Genomic DNA, 20376 nt, shown 5'->3' on the forward strand with positions numbered 1-20376 from the left:
TGATGCCAGCCCCACCCCCTTTCATAGAAAACATATCCTATTACATCCCAGCTTTTCCTGAGATCACCAAACTCAAGCCACAGTGCTGTGTTCATGGCACAGCAGGCTCCCTTCAGCAGGGCGATGACGTGCTTCGCCGCCCACCCGCTACCACCAATGAAGGTTTCTGGATCACCCCTTCAACCCTCCCTCCAGCCCCACCTCCCCCCACCCTAGTCCTAACTCTCACCCCACCACTCCCTATCTGTTGCTGATGTTGTGCTTCAGGTAATCTGAGTATTGTGTCAGGAGGAATCTTTGGAAGGTGCTGCTATAGAAGACTCTGGAAGGGATCAGGTTCAGAATTATTGCCTGGAACAGGAAGAAAAAAAAAAGTGCATCTGAGACAAGAGCAGAGCAAAGAAATTACAACTCAGACAGTCTGAAGTCAGTTGTTTACAGATTTTTTTTTTTTTCTGAGCAGGTCATGTAATTTTAATGTTTGAGGTGTGACACTCCACAAAGGTAAACTCCTTAGACACCCAGCATGTCCCTCTAAATGCCCTTTGACCATCCTACCAGGGTCATTCTGAAGGACACGTTCAAGCAAGGGGGCCCACTCTGTGCCAGCCAACTCCAACACCTCTTTTTTGCCCTCTGGAGCATTTGTTATTCCTTCCTGAAGCCCCCTTTCCAAAGTACCTTGTACTCTTTCTATCATGCTTTCTTCCCTGTTCATTTGTAGCAAAGGAAAAACTGATTAACATCTCTTTAGAGGCCCAACTTTACTGAAACACGAAGCCAAAGAAGGCGGGAGCTACTACATGGAAAATGCAGGCATTTGTCTCCTACCCAGGAACTTCCGGGGACCACTAAGTGGAGCCATGCTGAGCAGAGAAGTAGAGCTTCAGGGTTGTTTATAGGCTGAGCACACAGGCTTACTTTCCCCTACTCCTTTTGCTGGCTATACTGCAGCAGGCTAGTCCTGTGAGCTTGCAGTGAGAGAAAATGGCCGACTGTCCCACTAGCAAGGAAGAGCAAGCCCCACCCTGAGGAGGATGCTGGCCAACAGCCTTCTTCCCTTGCTTTAAACGAAGTCACTGATTACCAAGATCTCATGAGCAAGGCAGCCACAGGTTTCAGCTCCAATCGTGACGTATTTCAAGGACTCCTTAACAAACTCATCAGCGGTCTTGGTTACCAGGTTGGTATTTAGGTACTTGGTCATTGGGGTTGAAACAGCATAAGGGGTCAGCACCTGCAGAGAAAAATGAAGAGTGGGACATATACCCCAGCAGAGACTGAAGCAGGAACAAACATTTCGCCATCATGCCCAACTCCCTTCTGCCTGCGAAATGTTCTAAGCTCCTTGATAAAAGACACAAGGCTGGCTGGCATGAAGCTGGAGAACAGGGGGTGTGATTGCTCAAGAGGAGGCCTTAACTGCCCAGGTCAAGGTGCTCGAAAGCAGGGCAACCAACCGGGAGAAAGGGCAGGGCAGCAGTTAGAGCCATCTCTCAGGGAGGGCCAGGGGGAAGGGCCTGCCTGAGTCCCTGAGTTCAACTCCCAGAACTGCATTCACAGATGAACTCAGAATTGCAATAGAGACAAGCATAAGTCATTCAGCATAATTTTATCCCAAGTATTGCATTGAATGGATTCATGCAATAAACACAATCAGCCAGGAGAGGTAGCACATACCTACAGTCCTGGGGCTGAGGCAGGAGACTCAAAAGTTCAAGGCCAGCTGGGCTAAGCAGTAAAACTCTGCCTCAGCAGACACATTTACTCACACTCCTTTGAAAGTCAAGTATAGTTGCACACCTTGTCTGGCAAAGCTGAACGAGCGAGGCCCCTACTTCTGACACACGTAGCCAAAGCTGGAGCCCCTTGAGGGACTCTGGACTTCCTCCCTCGTCCCTGCTTCGGGTCCTGTACAGAATCTGTTCTGCTGTGGTGGGAACATAAACCACCACACTGATGGTGCCCTGGGCATCCAGGAATGTGCTTCCACCCGTGTCTAAGCCTGTTGCAACCTGCTGGAGGACTTGAAACCAGGACTCTGATGTTACTGTGGATGCGGAGACCTTCAAATCTTCAGTGTGTGGGGGACCCAAGGCTGTCAAGATGGCTCAGGAAGTGAAGGTACTTCCTGGGACCTCATAGTACAAAAAGAAATGGACTCCTCTGACTTCCACACTTGCATATTTGTTCTCTCTCTCTCTCTCTCTTGCTCGCTTGCTCTCTCTCTCTTGATGGTAACCTAAAAGGTAAGGTGCTAATAAAGGCCCATTTCATGGATGGAGAAACTGAGGCTCACAATTTAAGCAAGCTATTCAGTATTTGTTGACATAACTTAGATGAAATTCAGAGCCAAGGGAACAAGAGGCAACTCAGCTGGTAGGAGCTGTCTGGGTTGCCCTTAGACTCTGCACATATGCATGCACACACACCCATTCATAAACAAACATGAGACACATACACACATGCTCACACACACACGAACATATGCACATACATCCACACATACACGTAACGTGTACAAAAAAGATGCTTATTTCATCTCTGTAGTATGTCCTAAAAATGCCTTTCCCAGACTCTACTGCTAAACCAGGCGCATGTAAATCACTGACACACAGACTGTCTCATCGCAGCCCAGACACGGTAGTGACAGCCTGTTTCAGTCAGTGCAAGTAGTCTCCACAATGACCCTGTTCCTCCTCCCACTACCCAAGGCCAGAGTGTTGGGGTGCCTGTTCAGCTGGAGTCCACTGCTCACCCCTGCACGAGCTGGGAAACCCCATCTGCTTTCCTTCCCTCCAACCCTGCCCACATTGAAAAACTTTAAACAAAGGAATGGCGCCAGAAGCTCAGTTCTGCATTTCTGGCCAGCTGAGGCAACTGACCAGCCCACCCGAGCAGTCCCGGCTCCTGGCTAGCTAACGGGTCATCACCCCTTGCCTGAGAACTAGAAAACCTCCCTGCCATAGCCTGGACCCCCAGCTTCCTCAGCCCTGTTCTTTGCCTGGGAGCAGCATCTAATAAACCTGCATTTATCCACTTTTAATCTGCTCTGATCTGTTCTAAATCTGCATCACCGAGAAAGAAAAAAATCCCTAATAGTGCCCATAGCCTACCACAGGTCAACACTCATCTAGGGAAGATCCCCTTCTTTCCCCTAGTCCCAGAACAGAGCAAATGCCCAGCCTCCTTTTTCTTCTCCACATGTCAGAGCAGGAACAGAGCAGACCTCGTCATCTAATACAGTACCACACAGCCAAGGCCAATTGTTTTCCAGATCTCACATAGCCCAGGCTAACCTTAAACTTGCTGTGTGGTAAGGATCATCCTAACCTCCTGATGCTCCTGCCCTGTCTTCTGAGATCACAGGAGCGCACCACCATAATCGTCTCCACACAGTGTCACTGATGAAACTCTGGGTCTTGTGTGTACTAGGCAAGCACTTTGCTGAGTGAGCTCCATGCCAGCCTTCCACAGCGTCTGTGAGCAGCCTCATCCATGCTCAAGTCCCCTCCCCAACCAACGTCCAGAACAAAGGGGGGCCAGCAGAAATCTCAGCAGCAGGAGGGGCTGTGGAGGCAACCGTCGGCCTGGTCTTGGTCAGGGGGACCTGATAGCACCATCCAGCTGCCTATGCACAGTCTGTTTTGCAAGGGATGATAAAAGACCACCCAGCCAGCCACGGCTCCCACCTCACCTGAATAATGATCCCTTTATCTCTGTATTCCATATGCAGGGCCTTGGAAAATGTGCACACAAAAGCCTGCAGTGAGAGAGAAAACACCTCAGGTCCTAGAGTTTGTTTCCTCTGGCCTTACAGCCTCCCCCCACCTCGGGTTCCCAAGAGTATCATAAATCCTTCCTGCTTGGAGGAAAGAGGAGACTTGGGTAACTTGTCACTGACCTTGGAAGCCGAGTACAGGGTGTACAGGGGCCAGGGACATAGGGCCACCCCAGAAGAAATGTTCAAGATGAGACCCTTCCGCCTGAAAGGCAGAGGAGCAGAGGCGAGGCTGTTGGCTCCTCCATCCCACTGAGGGCTGGAACTGTCAGAAGCCACCCTCCAGGTTTCCATGGCTCATGAGAGTTGGTTTTGTAAGAATTGTGAGGGAAACATTCCTCACTGTCTGAAGGAGGACGCTATGTAGTGATGTCACTCTGCAGTCATGTGACATAAATGGCTTGGTACTCTGAACAGCAGCCCTGTTAGGACAATGGTCTCCCTGCCAAACTTCAAAAAGACAAATTGGCTCAGTCATAGGAAAGGCAGAGCAAACTCTCTAGTCTCAATGGGACCACATGCTCTGGTCCCTTTGGGCTCCCAGGGCTGACCTGTCACAGCAGGACATGTGTCACGTGGTGAAAGCAATCTTAGATGGGATGAGCTCATTCTGACACCCTATGTTCTTCAAGGTTTTTACCTACATCTTTTGAAATTCAGTATTTTTTGCTTATTGCATTTTTTTGAAACATAGCTTTGTTGCTATATAGTCCAGGCTAGCCTCAGCCTTACTATGGAACCCAGACAGATCTTGAATTTGTTTGTGGTGATACTCCTGCCTCAACTTTTCTCATTACTGGGAAAAATTGAATCATCCTTAATCTTCCCAGTTAGATGCCTGGAGTGGGGTAGCAAGAAACTGCACATTAGAATACAAAGCTACCCCTTTCTTACTCTAGAAAAAATTAAGCCATCAACTATTTGCTCTTAATGAATAAGAGGTGATGAAAACCAGCCCCTAACAACTGTTATAATAGGGTGACACAGAAACAGACTATTGGAGAAACTGAGGGGGGCAGTTACCAGGAAAACAGAGTACTTGTTCGAACAGAAGATGGAATTCGCAATAAAAAAAAAAAAAAGACATTGGCTTAGTCTGAGGCCAACTTGCTTCTTTCATGTTCAACATGACTTAATTTTCTTTTAAAGTCAATGTGTTTTGAAATGGTTGCTCTCAGTCTCCCTCTAAAACATGTTACATTTGACCTTCACATATGCACACATATGTGAAGAGCTGGCCTGGGCCTGAATGAGCTGTTTTACCCTGTAATCCCTGTGTTCTGTCTTCATAGGTTTTAACCATCAACTGAAACAGCAGCTTGATGGGACCAAGGCCCTTCCACCACCATCAACTCCCCCAGGCAAGGTGGCTGCCAAGGCAGGAAGGCCCCCGGGCTCTGTCCTACCAAGAAACGCCTTACCTTGATTCCATGTGTTTGAGAACAAGTTGTGTCATCTGTAAGAGAAGGCCAGGGTTAAGCCTTGACAAAGCAACTAAGTAGCAATGAACAGGGTCCTTGGAGGAAGTTGGGGAAGTTTAATCTTCCCAGATGACCTTGAAAATTGCTGGCAAACCTTAGAGGCCATTCTGGCGACCTGAGAATCTGGCTAGAAGCCACAGCATGCAACCTAGACAGATGGCGAACTGTCTAGCAGCCTCTGGTTTCTTCCCCATGAAGCCTCGCTGGAAACAAGCCAGCTGGAACAGGGGGCATTGGCTTAAGGTGGAAGGATCTATTTCTGAGTTCTCAAGACCTCCCCATTACCAGGAATGAAGGAAAGGTATGCCAGCCATCACACACTTCACCCATGAGTCAGAACTGGAGACTCGCAGAACACCAAGCAAGACTCTAGCATTTCCTATCTATCTCCTGCATTCAGCCTTCTCAGTGCAGATCTGAAAAAGGGGGCAAGAGAAAGCAAGGAGACCAATGGCCACATGCAATGTGCCCCCATGCCTATTTTGTGGGGACCCTGCAGCAGCTTTGAGAGACTCTCCTGTCACATACAGCAGTCCTCTGTGTCAGCCCCAGAGAGCATCCAGATGTTCTTCCTACGGCTGGGGGTGAGGCTGTGGCAAGGAAAACTCAGAACTCTGTTAAAAAAAAAAAAAAAAAAAAAAGAACAAAACTGCCTCTGCCTCAGAGGGAACTGAGAGAAAGATTAGACTGAGTCTCATGCACTCAGGGGTACCACTTCCATCTTGCTGGACACACCTGAGCAGCCTCAGTGTTTCCCATGTGAGTTTTCTAGCCTTAACAGGCAAATGATCTCAGTTACACAGACAACATGGGACACCACCAACGCCTGCCCCAGAGTTCCCAGGGTCTAGTCTCTGCTGGTGAATCTTCGTCAGTTTGACAGGAGCTGAAGTCCCGTAAAGACACACATCTGGGTGCGTCTGTGAGAGTATTTCCTCCCACCCTGAGTGTGGGAGGCACCATCTCACTGGTTGGAGTCCTGGGCTGAATCAAAAGGACAAGACTCCGTGCTCCTCTCCTTCTGCCCCTGACTTTGGACACGGTGTGAGCCCTGCCTCATGCTCCCTCCACCCTTCCTGAGACTATACAGTCCTTCACCACAACGGACTGTACCTTCAAGCTGTAGCAGAACTAATCCCTTCCTCTCTCAAGTTGCTTCTATCAGGGATCAGGGGTGGGATGTGTGTTCTTGTGTGTGCATGTGTGTATGTTTGCATGTACCCAGATACACATGCACATACCTCAGAGACCAGAGGATACGAGGAGTCTTCCTGCATCCCTCTTCACCTTTTTCCCTCCAGACAGGGCCTCTCACTGAACCTTGAGCCCATTTGGTTTTTCCTAGGCTGGAAGCCGGCAGGCACCAACAATGCTGTCCCTGCGTCCCAGCCCTGGGGCTACCGAAATGTGGGTGCTAGGGCTCCAAACACGAGTCTTCGGAGCCACTTCCTCAGCCTCCCTTGCACAGTAACAAGGAACCTAACTGTGAAGCCACTCTCCCACCATCTCAATCCTTCAGACTCTTCCATCTCTGCCCTTGGCCAGCAAGCATGTAGACTTGCTTGTACAAACTGCTCTCAGATGACACCTTTGAAACAACTAAAAGCTATGGGTCATGCTTCCAGCCAGCCAGGCTCACAAGTGTATATTTAGAAGCTGACTTTTGGGTTATTTTCTTTGTTGCTTAGAGAATTTAGTGTCTAAAATAAATAAAACTCTTTAAAATTACAAACCAAAGCATTTCTTCACAAAAGGAATCAGAAGGTTGTCAAATCTCTTTGGGGGAAACCTAGCTGATCAAATACCCCAAGATTGGAAGATCAATCTTTAAAATAATGTAAAAAGGTTTTAATGGCAAGGCTTCAGCAACAGTTGATCACATAAACCTTAGAGCCACATCAGCTGGGGCCTTTAAAAAGCCACCGATTGCTCAGCATATAGCATCTATAAGCACTGGATAATAAGCAAAGCAGGAAGCTGTAACATGCCAGTGTGCCGACAGAAAAAGCAACCAATGCCAGAGCCTCGGTTGCCAGCCCAGCTCTGAAATAACTGCCTGGGAGACAGGTGCTGGCCAGCTTTCATTCCTGATAGCAGAAAACTCCTCCATAACCAGTTTATGTCTCAGCCTCTGAACCCACGACTTAGTCAACCCACGACTCATGGCACTCTGCAAGTTCGTGCTTTGCTTCACCCACAGGTCTGCTGACTGCCGAGAAAGATCAACAGGGCTACCCCATATAGCTGTGAACTTTGAGGACAAGCCAGATGCCCAGCTACAGGCTAAGTTGGGCAAAAGGCTCAGAGCCCGTTCAGTGTGCAGCTCGCCGGAGAGGACAGTTCAACACACTCAGAGGAAGGGGAGGCTTTTTGTCCACACTAAAGCACCAACCGTTCACCATGTCACGTGGAATCTGGCTGCATCCATTCTTAAGCAGCACCTGTTTCTAAACCGTCTTTCCCTTTCTTCTTCACATGCAGGTATAAATGGGCTAGCTTTGAGGGAATCACAGCATAAATGATTCTGCAACCGACACAAAGGACCAAGAGCTCGATGTACCTAAGACGTTGCTTCATCCAGTACGGTTGTGCATCTCTGTGTGCTTGTGGTTGTGTATGACGTGAAGAGTCAGAGGACAACCTCAGAGTCCTCAGGCACCTTCCATCCACCTGCTATCATGCCGCTGACCCACATGCTTGGAGGGATCTGCCTGTCTCTGCCTCCTGTCTCACCATGCCTGGGATTACAGGCACATAATATCACACCTAGGGTTTAAATTCAAGTCCTCAAGGCAGCTCATGTCTCCCCAGCTGCCCCATCTAACACTCTTGTAATGGATGCAGACTTGGAAATTCAAGATGGTTGGACAACTGGTCCATGAAATCCAACTACTCAGTGGATGAGCTGAGCTTAGAGCAGAGTAGAGGGCTCCCAACACCAACCTGTAAGGGTGCAATCTCAAACCCTGAGCAGTTATAAAGCCTGAAGCCAACACAGCCTATGGCGAGATTAACTTAAAACTAGACATAATAAGAGATTAAGGAGTAATGATAAAATACAACAATTATAATAATAAATGGTAATAAGGACTGTGTGAATGTGGCCTCTGGTCTCTTCCTTAGAGTAGAGACTCTTTCTTTTAATAGTCTGGGGCCATGGCTGACCAGACAACTAAACCACAAAGAAGAAGAGACCACTGGGCTGAGGCTGCTCAGGAGTTCAGAGGAGGCACTGCTCCTCTGGAGCACCGGAGCTCATCCCGAGAACCCAGGTCAGACAGCCCACAACCACCTGTAACTCCAGCTCCAGGGGATCTGGCACAGCTGGTGTTCATATGCATCTACCTACCTGCGAGTATACATGCAATCACATAGTTTTAACATAACAAAATCATCAATTAGCTAGATTTTTAAAAAAGAAGAAGAGCCTACTCTACAGATGACTGAGCACCACAAACACTGAGCGGGCCTCTGTCCTCTTTCCTGACGTAGTGAATGGAGACAACTAAACAATTAAGAAATATTAATTTTAAAAGAATTGTTCTGAAATCTGAGAAGGGTCAGTATCTTCAGGCATGATGTAGTCCAAATGCAACAACAGGGCTCAGATCCTAGAGAGAATGAGCCCGCTGGTGAGGACAGCAAGACAAGACCAGCCCAACCCAGCCTGTGGGCAGGGACAGTTTCATTTCAAGGAATGTTTCAGCCTCTGTACTTTAACAAGCTTAGCACACGCGCTCACCACGTACCTTGACTACGGAGGTAGTGTTGCAGTGGATGAGACTCTGAAATAAACAATGAGACACCAGTCAGCCAGTCCTTGGAGAATTACCCCAGGAAGAGTCGCGTGGGCAAACTCCCAGGGGTTCCATCTTGAGCACTCCGGCTCCAAGCTGAGGCTCAGCGACATCTGTCCTGGGGTCCTACCTGTATGTGAGCCTTAGCAGGAGAGCTGCCTTGAAAACCTTGGAAGTAATAGGATCGTAGGGTCAAAGGAAGATAGATAGCCCCTGATTTCTGATGGTTGGACTAACTTCTGATGAAGCAAAAGCAATGTACACACAATAGAAATCACACTTTATTTAAGTTTAGAAAGGGCAGTCTCTCCAGGGACAGTGGCATGCGGTCTGAGACCCTTCTGCCATGCTGGACTGTGGTTGCATCCCATCAGCCTGAGACCCAAACCCATCCTTCCCTAGCATGCCATGTCTGGACCTGGGTTGGCCAGGAGCTTAGACGTATTGAGCCGTTTGTCTTTTACTTTGGATATTTTCAACTACGGATAGGTTTATTGGGGGGAACCTCATCATCATGGAGGATAGTGTTGGCTTCAGCAAGAGGAAGAAGGTTAGCACGGAGGGTCTCAGAGAGGATAAAAGGAGGATAAAAGGGTGGACAGTCACATAACACGAATGCTGGTTCTGGGCTACAGAAGCCAGGAAAAGAAAACACTGGTGGAGCAGGCAAGCACAGGGCTGACTAGCAAGCTGTGAGCATGGCTTCTGTACACAGCCCTCTGCCAGGGCTACACTCAGAAGCCTGAGACTCCCACCTGGACGGGCTGCCTCCACCCCGCTCCACATGAGGGAATACGCTACTCCTTAACCAGCCCTAGGGGACTGTTTCCACTCAGGTATGTTCTGAGACATAACTGGGAATAAGAAAGGAACAGAGATACATAGATACATGTAAGAAATTGTCAAAGGGAATACCTTAAAATTAGAGTAAAACTTTAAAATTTTCAAAGAAAAAATATTTAATAAACTAGATTTACTTAACTAATTTAACTTTTTTTTTCAAAAACAATCACATGTGTACTGAACATGCAGAGACTTGGATTGCTTTGTCTTTTTTCTGTAACCACTATTAACAGCTGTTCTCACACATTCCCACCACATTAGAGATACGGAGCCTTTGGGAAGACGCGTGCAGCCCGGCACTCAACATGATGCCATTTTATCAGCAACTTGGAGGCTCTCAGACGTCAGTATCTAAAAGCGTCAATGCCCTCAGACACTGTGGAATCTAGACTTCCCTCTCACTGAAAGTTTGAAACATTTTATCACATAGGAAGACAGATATGGCCAAAAGCTGGCTGCTCCCATGATACTAGAGCTATGAATTTGTCGGGCAGAACTCCCCCTTTTAGGAAGCAGAGCACAGGTCTCCAGAAGCACGGTCCAATGCTTAGGAAGTTCTGATGGGCAGAGAAGAGCAGAGCTGATAAGGCAGTCACCATGCAGCAGAGTCTGGCCTGATGAAGTTCCCGTTTGTTTTCCTTAGTCCTGGTGATCAAGCCAGGGGTCCAAACCTGACCGGGAGACAAGCAGACACAGGCAGATGCTCACCTGGATCTCACCGGGTGTGTTCAGGAAATGGCTTGGGAACAGGCTGGGGAGCATTCCAACATTGTTGACTGGCATAAAAAGGCAAAGCAAAGGAGGTCAGAACTGGTGGGAAATCTTCCAACAGAAGCATGTAGAAAGTGATTCCTCTACACGGGTGCTCATTGCAATATGATTTAATAACAACAAGGAGAGTGAACACAGGCTAGGGAGATGGATATTTAGGATAATAAATAAAGTGAATAAAGTGACTCGCACACAAAGATGGGGACCTGAATTTGATCCCCAGCACCTATATTAAAACAGAAAGGAAAGCAGAAGGAAGGGAAAGAGAGAGGAAGGGAGGAGAAGAGGGAGGAAGGAATGAAGGAAGGAAGGAGGGAGGAAGGGAGAAAGGAAAAAAAAAGAAAAAAAAGGGAGGAAGGGAGGAGGAAGAAAGGGAGGGAGGAAGGAAGGATGAAAGGAAGGGAGGGAGGAAGGATGAAAGGAAGGAAGGAAAAAAGAAAGGAAGGGAAGAAGGAAAGAAGGAAGGAGGGAGGAAGAAAGAAAAGAAGGAAGGCAGACAGACAAGTAAAGAAGCTGGGCACTGGAGAGCTGCTCATTGTTAAGAATGCTTGCTGCTCTTGCAGAGGACCAGAATTCAGGTCCAGCATCCACACTGGGTGGCTCCCAGACACATGGCAGCGCACAGTATGATCTTAGCACTGCTGGAGCTCAGTGGACAGTAAGCCTGCCAGATCTGTGCGCTCCAGTTTCAGTGAAAGACCCTGGCTCAAAATGGAAGGTGGGGAGTAAGAGAAAACACTGACTGGCCACTGGGCTCCACATGTACACACAAACACACACACACACACACACACACACACACACACATACATACGCACACGCACACAGTGGCTATTTAGAATTTCAAGGCATTAGGAAACAAAGTGATACAAGGGTTTTGTTTGTTTGTTTGTTTTACTGTATACTATTCCCTTGACTTTTGATCTCTTCCTCTGCCTCCTGAGTGCTTGGACTGCAGGTGTGCACGCCGTGTTTGGCTGTAAGGTGCTGAATGGAACAGGCCCTCCACCAGCCCAGCTGCACCTCCAGCTCTGTGTTTCTGGTTTAATGCTGCAAAACAGTATGTAGGTGCAATCCCGGTTCTGAAAGTCCCCATTTGTCCCTGGAATGATGTGTATCAAAATGCTGTCACAAGTTTGGGGGACTTTAAGATATTTGTCCTTCATGGGTTTAACCATCCTTTTCTATTTTTTTTAAATGATGCACTTTTTATATTTTTACTTGTGAAAATATTATTATGGCTTAAATTTTATGGGAAATTTAAAATTCAGGTCTTACTCTCTTCAATGTAATGCTGACAGCATGTTCTGCATGTGGCTGCAAGATCTTGTCTGTAAATACAGAAAAACTTCTTGATTCCTGAGTAAGAAGCAAGTTCTTTTATTCCCCTCTGTATGTATTGAGTACATGTATGCCATGGCTCATGTATGGTGAAAAACTCAGTTCCTGCCTTCCACCGTTTGGATCTAAGGGATCAAACTCAGGTCATCAGACCTGGTGAGAGGTGTCTTTAAGCCGCTAGCCATCTCATCAACCCCCTCCCAAAGGGGGCTTCAGTGTTCACTTTAACATTACAACATGGTTGTGGGTTTCGTGTAAGCTAGCACAAAATAAAGTATCACTGGATGATTATCATACTTATGTGTGACACCAATATTTGGACTTTTCAATTTACTTACCTAAAATTCCAATTTCTAAGCCCTTCAGTTTTTCCTTAATATGGTCATAGATGTCTTCTCTGGTAAAATCTGCTTGTACAATCTTCACACGGCTTCCAGTCGTCCACTCTGCGTGAGAGATCACAGAAATTTCTAGCAAGTAGACGTACAATCAGCACTCTTGACTGTGAAGCTCCCAGCATTAAAAACACATCTTGTGAGACTAGATAGAAGGTTCATCAACTAACGGTACTTCTGCTCTTAAAGAAGACCTGAGTTCCAGTGCCCAGTGCCCACGCTGAGTGGCTCACATCCCCGGTAACTCCACCCACAGGGCATCTGACAGCCTCTTCTGTATCTTCAGGCACCTGCACACATGTGTGCATACACACATTCACAATTAAAAATAACAAGGTAATATTTTTAGAAAGAGTTAGAACTGTGCTTCTCAAAGCTGCATCAAAATCACTGGGAGTCTTGTTAGATAATCCAGATTTCTCTCTCTACCCCAGAACTGCTGGTGTAGACACACTTGGCTGAGCAGACTGGTCTCCACAAGCCACCATTGACACACACTCATCTTTGAACCCCTGGAGGAAGGCTCCACCTCACCAGTCTGATGCTTCCGCAGCTCAGTAGACTCAGGTTCCCTGAGCAGACACAAGTATCTTTTGCACGTGTCCTCCACAATCCACACATGTGGCAGCTTGTCTCCCTAAAACCCTGAAGAGTAGACACTCTTCTTTCCATTTTCTAGAGCAGCAAACTGGGGATCAGAGCAGCTGACTAACTTGTCTAAGGGACCTATTCATCACTCCTAAGGTCAGGGCCTTGTCAGCTGTTTTGTGCTGACTTGCCTGGGGAAGGTGTTTGCAGGTAGCAATAACTGCTGCAGGTAGGGTGTCCCAGTGTCTCTCTGAGAAGTACCTCAGCCCTGGGTCTAGACTCTGATCCTCTGGATCAAGCAATCATGACACATAGCATGAGAGTCAGGGTTCCTTTAATGTAAAAGACATGACTTGCTTTCCCAGAACCTGACAAACAGCACATTTAACACCACGAGGAAGATACTCGGGAGTACCTGGTCCTAACTGGAGTGACTTCTGATATCCAGATGCAGAACAAAAGCCAAACTCACCAGTTGAGGGCACTGGGGCTCCACAGTTTGCCTATGTGGCATCCACCCCACAACCGTTTTCTATTCTGAGTCTCCCTCAAACAAGACTGTTAGGCTTAAGTCTTCATAATGAAAGATTCATGCCTTTGATAAACTGGCTAATTATTAAACTTAAAAATTACTAAAAGTTGAATACAAGGATTATGGTCATTTTTACTAAGCAAATATAAATTATTTAAACTAATAAAACATTATCTACAAAATATGTCTTTTAGGGTTGTACTATCGTACATAACCTCTGTGACTATTCACGGCAGCCCTCACTCATATTTCTTTCTTTCTTTAATAATTTATTTATTCTGGCTGGAGAGGTGGCTCAGAGGTTAAGAACTGTTGCTGTTCTTTCAAAGGTCCTGAGTTCAATTCCCAGTAATCACATAGTGGCTCACAACCATCTATAGTGAGATCTGGTGTGCAGGCAGAATGTTGTATAAATAATAAATAAATCTTTAAAAAAATAATAATTTATTCATTTTTAATCTCATGTGCATTGGTGTTTTTGCCTGCCTCGTGTCTGTGTGAGGGTGTTGGATCCTCTGGAACTGGAGTTCAGACAGTTGTGAGCTGCCAGGTAGGTGCTGGGAATTGAACCCATAGCCTCTGGAAGAGCAGCCAGTTCTCTTATCTGCTGAGCCATCTCTCCAGCCCCGTCTTTTTCTTTTGTTAATGTGATGACCATTAGTTAACATTCTCTCACCCTCCTACAAGGAGAAAAAAAAATGGACATGAAGAACTGACACGGTTCCTGGCTTTAAAGGGAGAGATAGAAACTAAGCCAGCTGAGCAGGGCTGATTCTGAAGATGACAGCCCAGAGAAAATGGCCTCCTGTGCCTAAGCCTCTTCAGCTTCACTTGGCCACAGAACTCAGTGCGAGTGACAGCCTTGTCTCATATTTTGTCCTTCTCTTTGTACCCTGGGCCCCATGGTGTACAGAGGAGAGATGGCAACCCAGGCTGCAGGCAGCAGATGTCGCATAAACAGGCAGGACAGTGCCATGCCTGGCCAGCTCTGTCCACATACCTGCCTTACTCACCAATCTCCTCTGCAACAGCCTGGAGCTTCTCCAGTGTCCGGCTGATGAGTACAATGTTAAGCCCATGTTTGGCCAGCTGCAGGTAGGAATGGAAAAGACCAGAAAGATGTTAAGTGAATGGGGGGCCTAAGAGTGACAGACCTGTTTGCAGCCTGAGCCGTCTGCTGCTTCCCTGGGCTAATGTAATGGAAATTCCGAGCCCTGAGTGAAACAGCCACTGTGGGTGAGGCTGAAGCCAACTGTGTAACTGTCACGTTGTGTGTCTGTCACACGGCCAGAGCCACCATGAGAAGCCTTGTGTGGCCCACTGTCTGAGAGCGCCTATCTGAACTGGTGGGATTCACTCTGGCCAGGTACAGAGCCTGGTGGTTGTACCTCAGTCAGAGACTAACGGGACCGAGATTCATCAGCTGAGCTCACCTTCCCGGCCAGCAAGCCCCAAGGTTCTCCTGCTCCCCACCTCTAGTGCTGAGATCACAAGCATGCATAACACCGTCCAGCACTTTCATGTGTGTTCTGGACTCAAATTCGGGTTCTTGTGCTTGCATGGCAAGTGCTTTTATGACCGAGCTATCTCTCCACCTCTTTCTAAGAACCACTGGGAGGCCATCAGGGAAGAAGGGCTTATATGCAATGCAAAGGCACTCTGAGCTCCGGTTACCTTCTGACAAAGCATCTCAGAGAGCTTCATGGTACCCAGAGACTCAAGGTGCACATCAGAGACTATTAGACTCCGATTTCTGGATGTTCTGTCTAATAATATTCAGGCATTTAAAAAAAAAAAATCTTCCTTAGGCCCATGGCCCTGCACCTGTTTGCAATTCCACAGAGCTGAATTTTACTTCCTGGCAATAAAATGATTCCTTAGTCATTCAATATGAGTTACCATTCTCCTTCCTTCTTTAAAACACTGATTTGAAACTGTCCAAATCTATTTTCCCAAAGTGCAATTCATAAGACCCTGATAAAAATCCTTTCACTTTTGCAGTTCTGAGTCCAGACTGATCATTAAGGTTTTTACCTGGTGCTGGTGAAACCCGTGTGAGAGGGTTCTCAGAACCCTGTAGTCTTGGTTATGTCTTCCTTACATAGTAAGTTGTGAAGGTGGATGTCTCAAGAGAGCTGCTAAGATAGAGCAGGCATGGCGGGCTAGGAGAATGCTCAGTCGGCAAAGCGCTTGCCACACAAGGAGAAGGACTTGAATTCAAACCTTGGTGCCCATGTAAAAAGCCAGACACAGCAGCACCACCAATAATCCCAGTGCTGGGGAGAGTGAGCCTCGAGGTCAGTGAGAGACCTTGTCTCAAAAAAACTGGATAGAAAGAGACCCTCGGCATCAGTTTCTGGCCTCCACACACATGTTCATACACGTGAGTATGCGTCTGCATACACACACACACACACACACACACACACACACACACCAAATAATAGGAGATTATAATATGTTTCTAGAGAGAGAACCAAAAGGCCAATGTTTGTGATATTGTGATAAGACAAAAAGTTTACATCCACTTCTTGCACCCAACTGGCACAGAGCTTCTAGGCTTGAGATCTTTTGGCTTGTTGGGGATGATAAGAGTGTCTTTCCCTCTGCATGAGAGAAAGATAAGAGCATTACTCTGCAAAAAACATAGATGGCAGGAGCATCCCTGCTTCTTCCTTGGGCTTGATCCCTCATTCCTGATCCCCTGAAATCCTTGGAATATTCTAAGTATTACGTGTACCTCAGCAGACCAAAGAGTCAGCTGCTGTCTGCAGACCCTGATAGCTTCAGGGTACAGGGTAGAAAACTGTATAACTTTGGCGTGTGTGTGTTACAACAAGAGCAAATGAAAGCAATGAAGACCAACAAAAAGAAAAGAAAAAGACATCTCTGTTAATGTCAATCAAAATCAGCATTAAAGTAAATAAATATTGCTAGAAATAGACATCTTTATGATGGCTCCAGCCTCCTGGAGACATACGAAGCCAATCCTAGATGAAAAGCTTTACATGAAAAGTTAGAACAACAGGAGGTAAAAAAGGCAGCAGCCCGGCTGAAGGTTTTAACTGCTGGACAAAGCAAGCAGACGCTTGGCAGGAAAACAAACTAAATAAACCATGAAGACAATAAGCTGGCTCTTGGGAACACATACAAACATGAGACAAGGGTCTGTCCTCTGGAAGCTGTCTCTGTGTCTCTGTGAAAGACTGGAGAGAGGGATCAAGCATTAGGAGCATTCGCTGCTCTTCCAAAGGACCTGAATTTTGTCTCCAGCTCTAGGAGACCTTCTGGCATCCACAGACCCCTGCACTCATGTGCACACACTCCTTCCCCAGCCATAGACATGATTTAAAAATAAATGTTATATATAATATGTTACATATTATACATTATATATTATATATATATACATGTGCTGTTATATGCATATAATCATATATAGATAACATATGCTCCTTTTAATTGACACATAGTAATTTTAATGTAACTTTTCAGTACATGTGTCCAGCGTGTAATGATCACCTCTGGGCCCTAGCACATCTGTAATCTCAAATATGGATCATTTGTGTTTCAAATATGCAAAATCTCTCTCCAATTTTGAGATAATCAATGAAGTTGTTATCAAAATCCCTGAACCTTTTTAAACTCACAGGCCCCGCCAGCACCAGAGCTGGGGCAAAGAAGCCAGATAAGGGTGCTGGGTTCCAGTTCTTTCTAAAGCCATTAGCCCAAGAACCTCTCTGTGCCCCAGAGCTGAGCATGGGGCACAGGACATGAGCCTTGACATCAGCCAAGATGAGTGAGAGAAGACTCTCCTCTCCTCCAGGCTGCACCAGGATGGCACAACAGTGCTGCATGCAGCCTCTTCCTCCCTGAACACACCTGTGGAAGGCAGTGAAGGGCAGAGTGAAAGGGAGAGACCAGCAGGGAAGAGCCTCTAGAGACCTTTTAAAACAAGAAAGGCCACCATCCTCAGAAGAGGGACAGAAAACCAGCAAGCCTTAAAGCTGCATTGAGCAACACAAAAGGATTCTCCGAAATGGGAGGCACTCTTGATTTCCTTGGGAAAAGGGGGCAATTACTTAGTAATTCTAGCCAGGTATGCTGTATGCGCCTGTAAATCCGAGCACATGGGAGGCAGAGGCAGGGGGATTGCTGCAAGTTTGAGGCTGGCTTGAGCTATGTGGCAAAACTCTGCCTCAAAAACAAACACAATTTTAATTGAAGCATATACACCCTGAAGAATCTGTCTTTTTTTAAAAGTTATGAACGTTATTCTTAATTTTTCCATTGAAAAAGAACATAGTAAAATAAAACAGGCTGGAAGGATGGTGTGGGGAGGCAAAGCCATTGCTCTGCAAGCATGAGGGCTAAGTTTGGATCTGCAGAATCGTGCAAAGCCAGACCAGGTAGCGCACACCTGTAATATTGCTCACGCAGCAAAGCTGAGATGAGATAGTTGGTGGAGAAAATCAAATCCCTGGACACTCCAGCTAGCTTGGCATACAAAGCATCCAAGATACCCTGTCTCAAGCAAGGCAGAAGGTGGGGCCAACACTCAAAAATGTCCTCTGACCTGCCACTGTGGCAAACATTTGCCTGCATGCACACACACCTGCACAAACACTCATGAGCACACACTCTCGCATACACACATGTGCACACAGAGACGAACACACATACAGGCATACACACACATGAACACACTTATGTACACACTTGCAAACACACACACACATAAACACACACATGTACAGACACAGAGATGCACACACATACTGTGGCAAACATTTATTTGCACATACACCCCCGCACACTCATAGGAAGACATTAAATTAAAATTTTATTTTAATTAACGAAACGAAACACAACAGTTGAAAGGTTGGCAGGTAGTTACGGCACTGCTTTAGTAGAAACAGAAAGGGGCAGAGAAATGGAGGCTTCTGAACCTGGACACTAGCTCTAGAAGAGATCCGAGCAAACATCCTCACACGAGAGTCCCAGCGAGCACCCACAAGACGGGGGAGGCTGACGGGACACTGGCTGCACTGCCCGTGGCCCTGTCTCTCCTGGGGTCCTCTCATTTTCTGAAGTGGGGGTGGAGCCTTCCTCCTGAGTCCTGGGAACTCGATGAACACTATATTTCATAGTGCCAGGACTATGTAGAGAGACTCAAAAAAAAAAAAAAAAACACAAAAACAAGCCCAGAGTGGTAGCACACGCCTTTAATCCCAGCACTCCAGAGGCAGGAGCAGGCAGCTCTCTATGAGTTCAAGGCAGGCCCGGTCTGCAGAGAAAGTTCCAGAACAGCCAGGACTCTGTTACACAGAGAAACTCTGTCTCAATAAATAAATAAATAAATAATAAGACAATAAGATTATAAATACATATTTTAAATTGTCCCACAAAGAGGATTCCAATCACAGATTATCCTCTGGGTAAATTCTACCAAACATTCCAAAAACCAATCATTCCAAAATTGCATAATCCTTTAAAAGAATAAAAGGAGATCAAGTTCTCTCTTTTTGCGGAATGCCTATAACCCTGGCACTTCAGCCTCTCTAGAGAACAAACACCATCATTGATTAATGCTGACCACCAGGAAACACAGCCTCGGCAGTTCCTTTCTCAGGGATGTCGTCAATTTTCATGCCTGTCCTGAGACAGGAACAAACATAAAGGAAAAACGTGAGTTTCTCTTGACTGACGAAAGCATAACTAAAATGGGACACCCTGGAATGCTCTTAAAGAGTGATAATGGTGCTCTACAACACTAAAAAAATCAGTGGACCACATTCAGCATGAATGATTTTTAAAACAAGGCCAGATAGAAAAGGTAAACTGGGGGTTGGGGCAGCTGCAGTCACACAGGCTGGATATTGAGCTTCTCTGCTGGGATAAGACAGACCTGTTCAGAGCCAGGGAAAGAGATGATGGTCTCCAAGGCCAGGGCAAGACAATTCTTTTCCTTGTGTTGGTGGCTTTAATGCAAGGATGGACGCTGGGCCATTCCCTGCAGCCACCAGGAACATTGCCCTCGTAATGGTGACTGTTCTCGTCTGCCACACTGTACTCGGGGGCCCTCCTAGACGCTGGGGAGTGGCCCTCAAACCACCCAGGTAAAGAGGATGAAAGAAATGACCTTGCATAGTGTTTTTTGCTTCTGGAATTCCTTGGCCATCAACAACCAAGAATACATATCAATGTGGCAAAAAGCTGACTCTATATTTCAGACTATAGTCTGGTGAATAAGAGACCTCAACTTCTCCTGGGTGGCATCAGATCATATCAGTCTCATAAAAAACAAATTGGCAGTGGAGTACAATATGGAAGTTCAATACTAGCTAGCTAGAGGCTTCCTGATAAGGTGGTACTCTTGGCTGGCACTATAACACAGACATACAGACACACACCACAGCACAACAACAACTGAACTCAACTTTTAAGGGCCATTCCTGAAGGCTGGCAACAGGCGTGCGGTTTCCCGGAAACAACATACCACAGAATCTTTATTTGGCCTGTCCAAATGTCCACCCTAGGATCACAGCTCCCCAAAAGAGTAGAAGAGTCAAGTACCTCACACTAAATACACTCTGTGGCGTGTTTTGAGATGGCTTCTCAGAGAATCTGCAGACCTTTGAAAACAAGCCTTTCCAAATGCTGTCCTTTTGTAAAAATGAACAAAGGAACTGAGTAATTAATTATTTAAGAAAAAAATAAAAACAAGGGGCAGGAGAGATGGCTCAGTGGTTAAGAGTGCTTACTACTCTTGCAAAGGATAGGAGTTCAGTTCCCAGCACGTACATCAGATGGCTCCAACCACCTGTAACTCCAGCTCCAATCCAAG

At 46.5% G+C, this 20376-nt stretch overlaps 1 protein-coding gene across 1 annotated transcript in view; it reads right to left on the reverse strand.

Moving 5' to 3' along the window:
- Positions 1–240: 240 nt before the first annotated feature.
- Positions 241–20376, reverse strand: part of Hsd17b3 (hydroxysteroid 17-beta dehydrogenase 3) — a 29075-nt gene continuing 8939 nt past the window's right edge. The window contains exons 3-11 of the mRNA XM_021649082.2: positions 14543–14618; positions 12353–12460; positions 10611–10678; positions 9012–9047; positions 5203–5237; positions 3905–3986; positions 3698–3763; positions 1088–1237; positions 241–351 (exon numbers count right to left, since the gene is read on the reverse strand). Coding sequence (XP_021504757.1) covers positions 241–351; positions 1088–1237; positions 3698–3763; positions 3905–3986; positions 5203–5237; positions 9012–9047; positions 10611–10678; positions 12353–12460; positions 14543–14618 — 732 coding nt within the window. The remainder of the gene's footprint in view (positions 352–1087; positions 1238–3697; positions 3764–3904; positions 3987–5202; positions 5238–9011; positions 9048–10610; positions 10679–12352; positions 12461–14542; positions 14619–20376) is intronic.

The sequence above is a fragment of the Meriones unguiculatus genome, chromosome 3, assembly GCF_030254825.1.
Source record: "Meriones unguiculatus strain TT.TT164.6M chromosome 3, Bangor_MerUng_6.1, whole genome shotgun sequence".
Taxonomy (NCBI): domain Eukaryota; kingdom Metazoa; phylum Chordata; class Mammalia; order Rodentia; family Muridae; genus Meriones; species Meriones unguiculatus.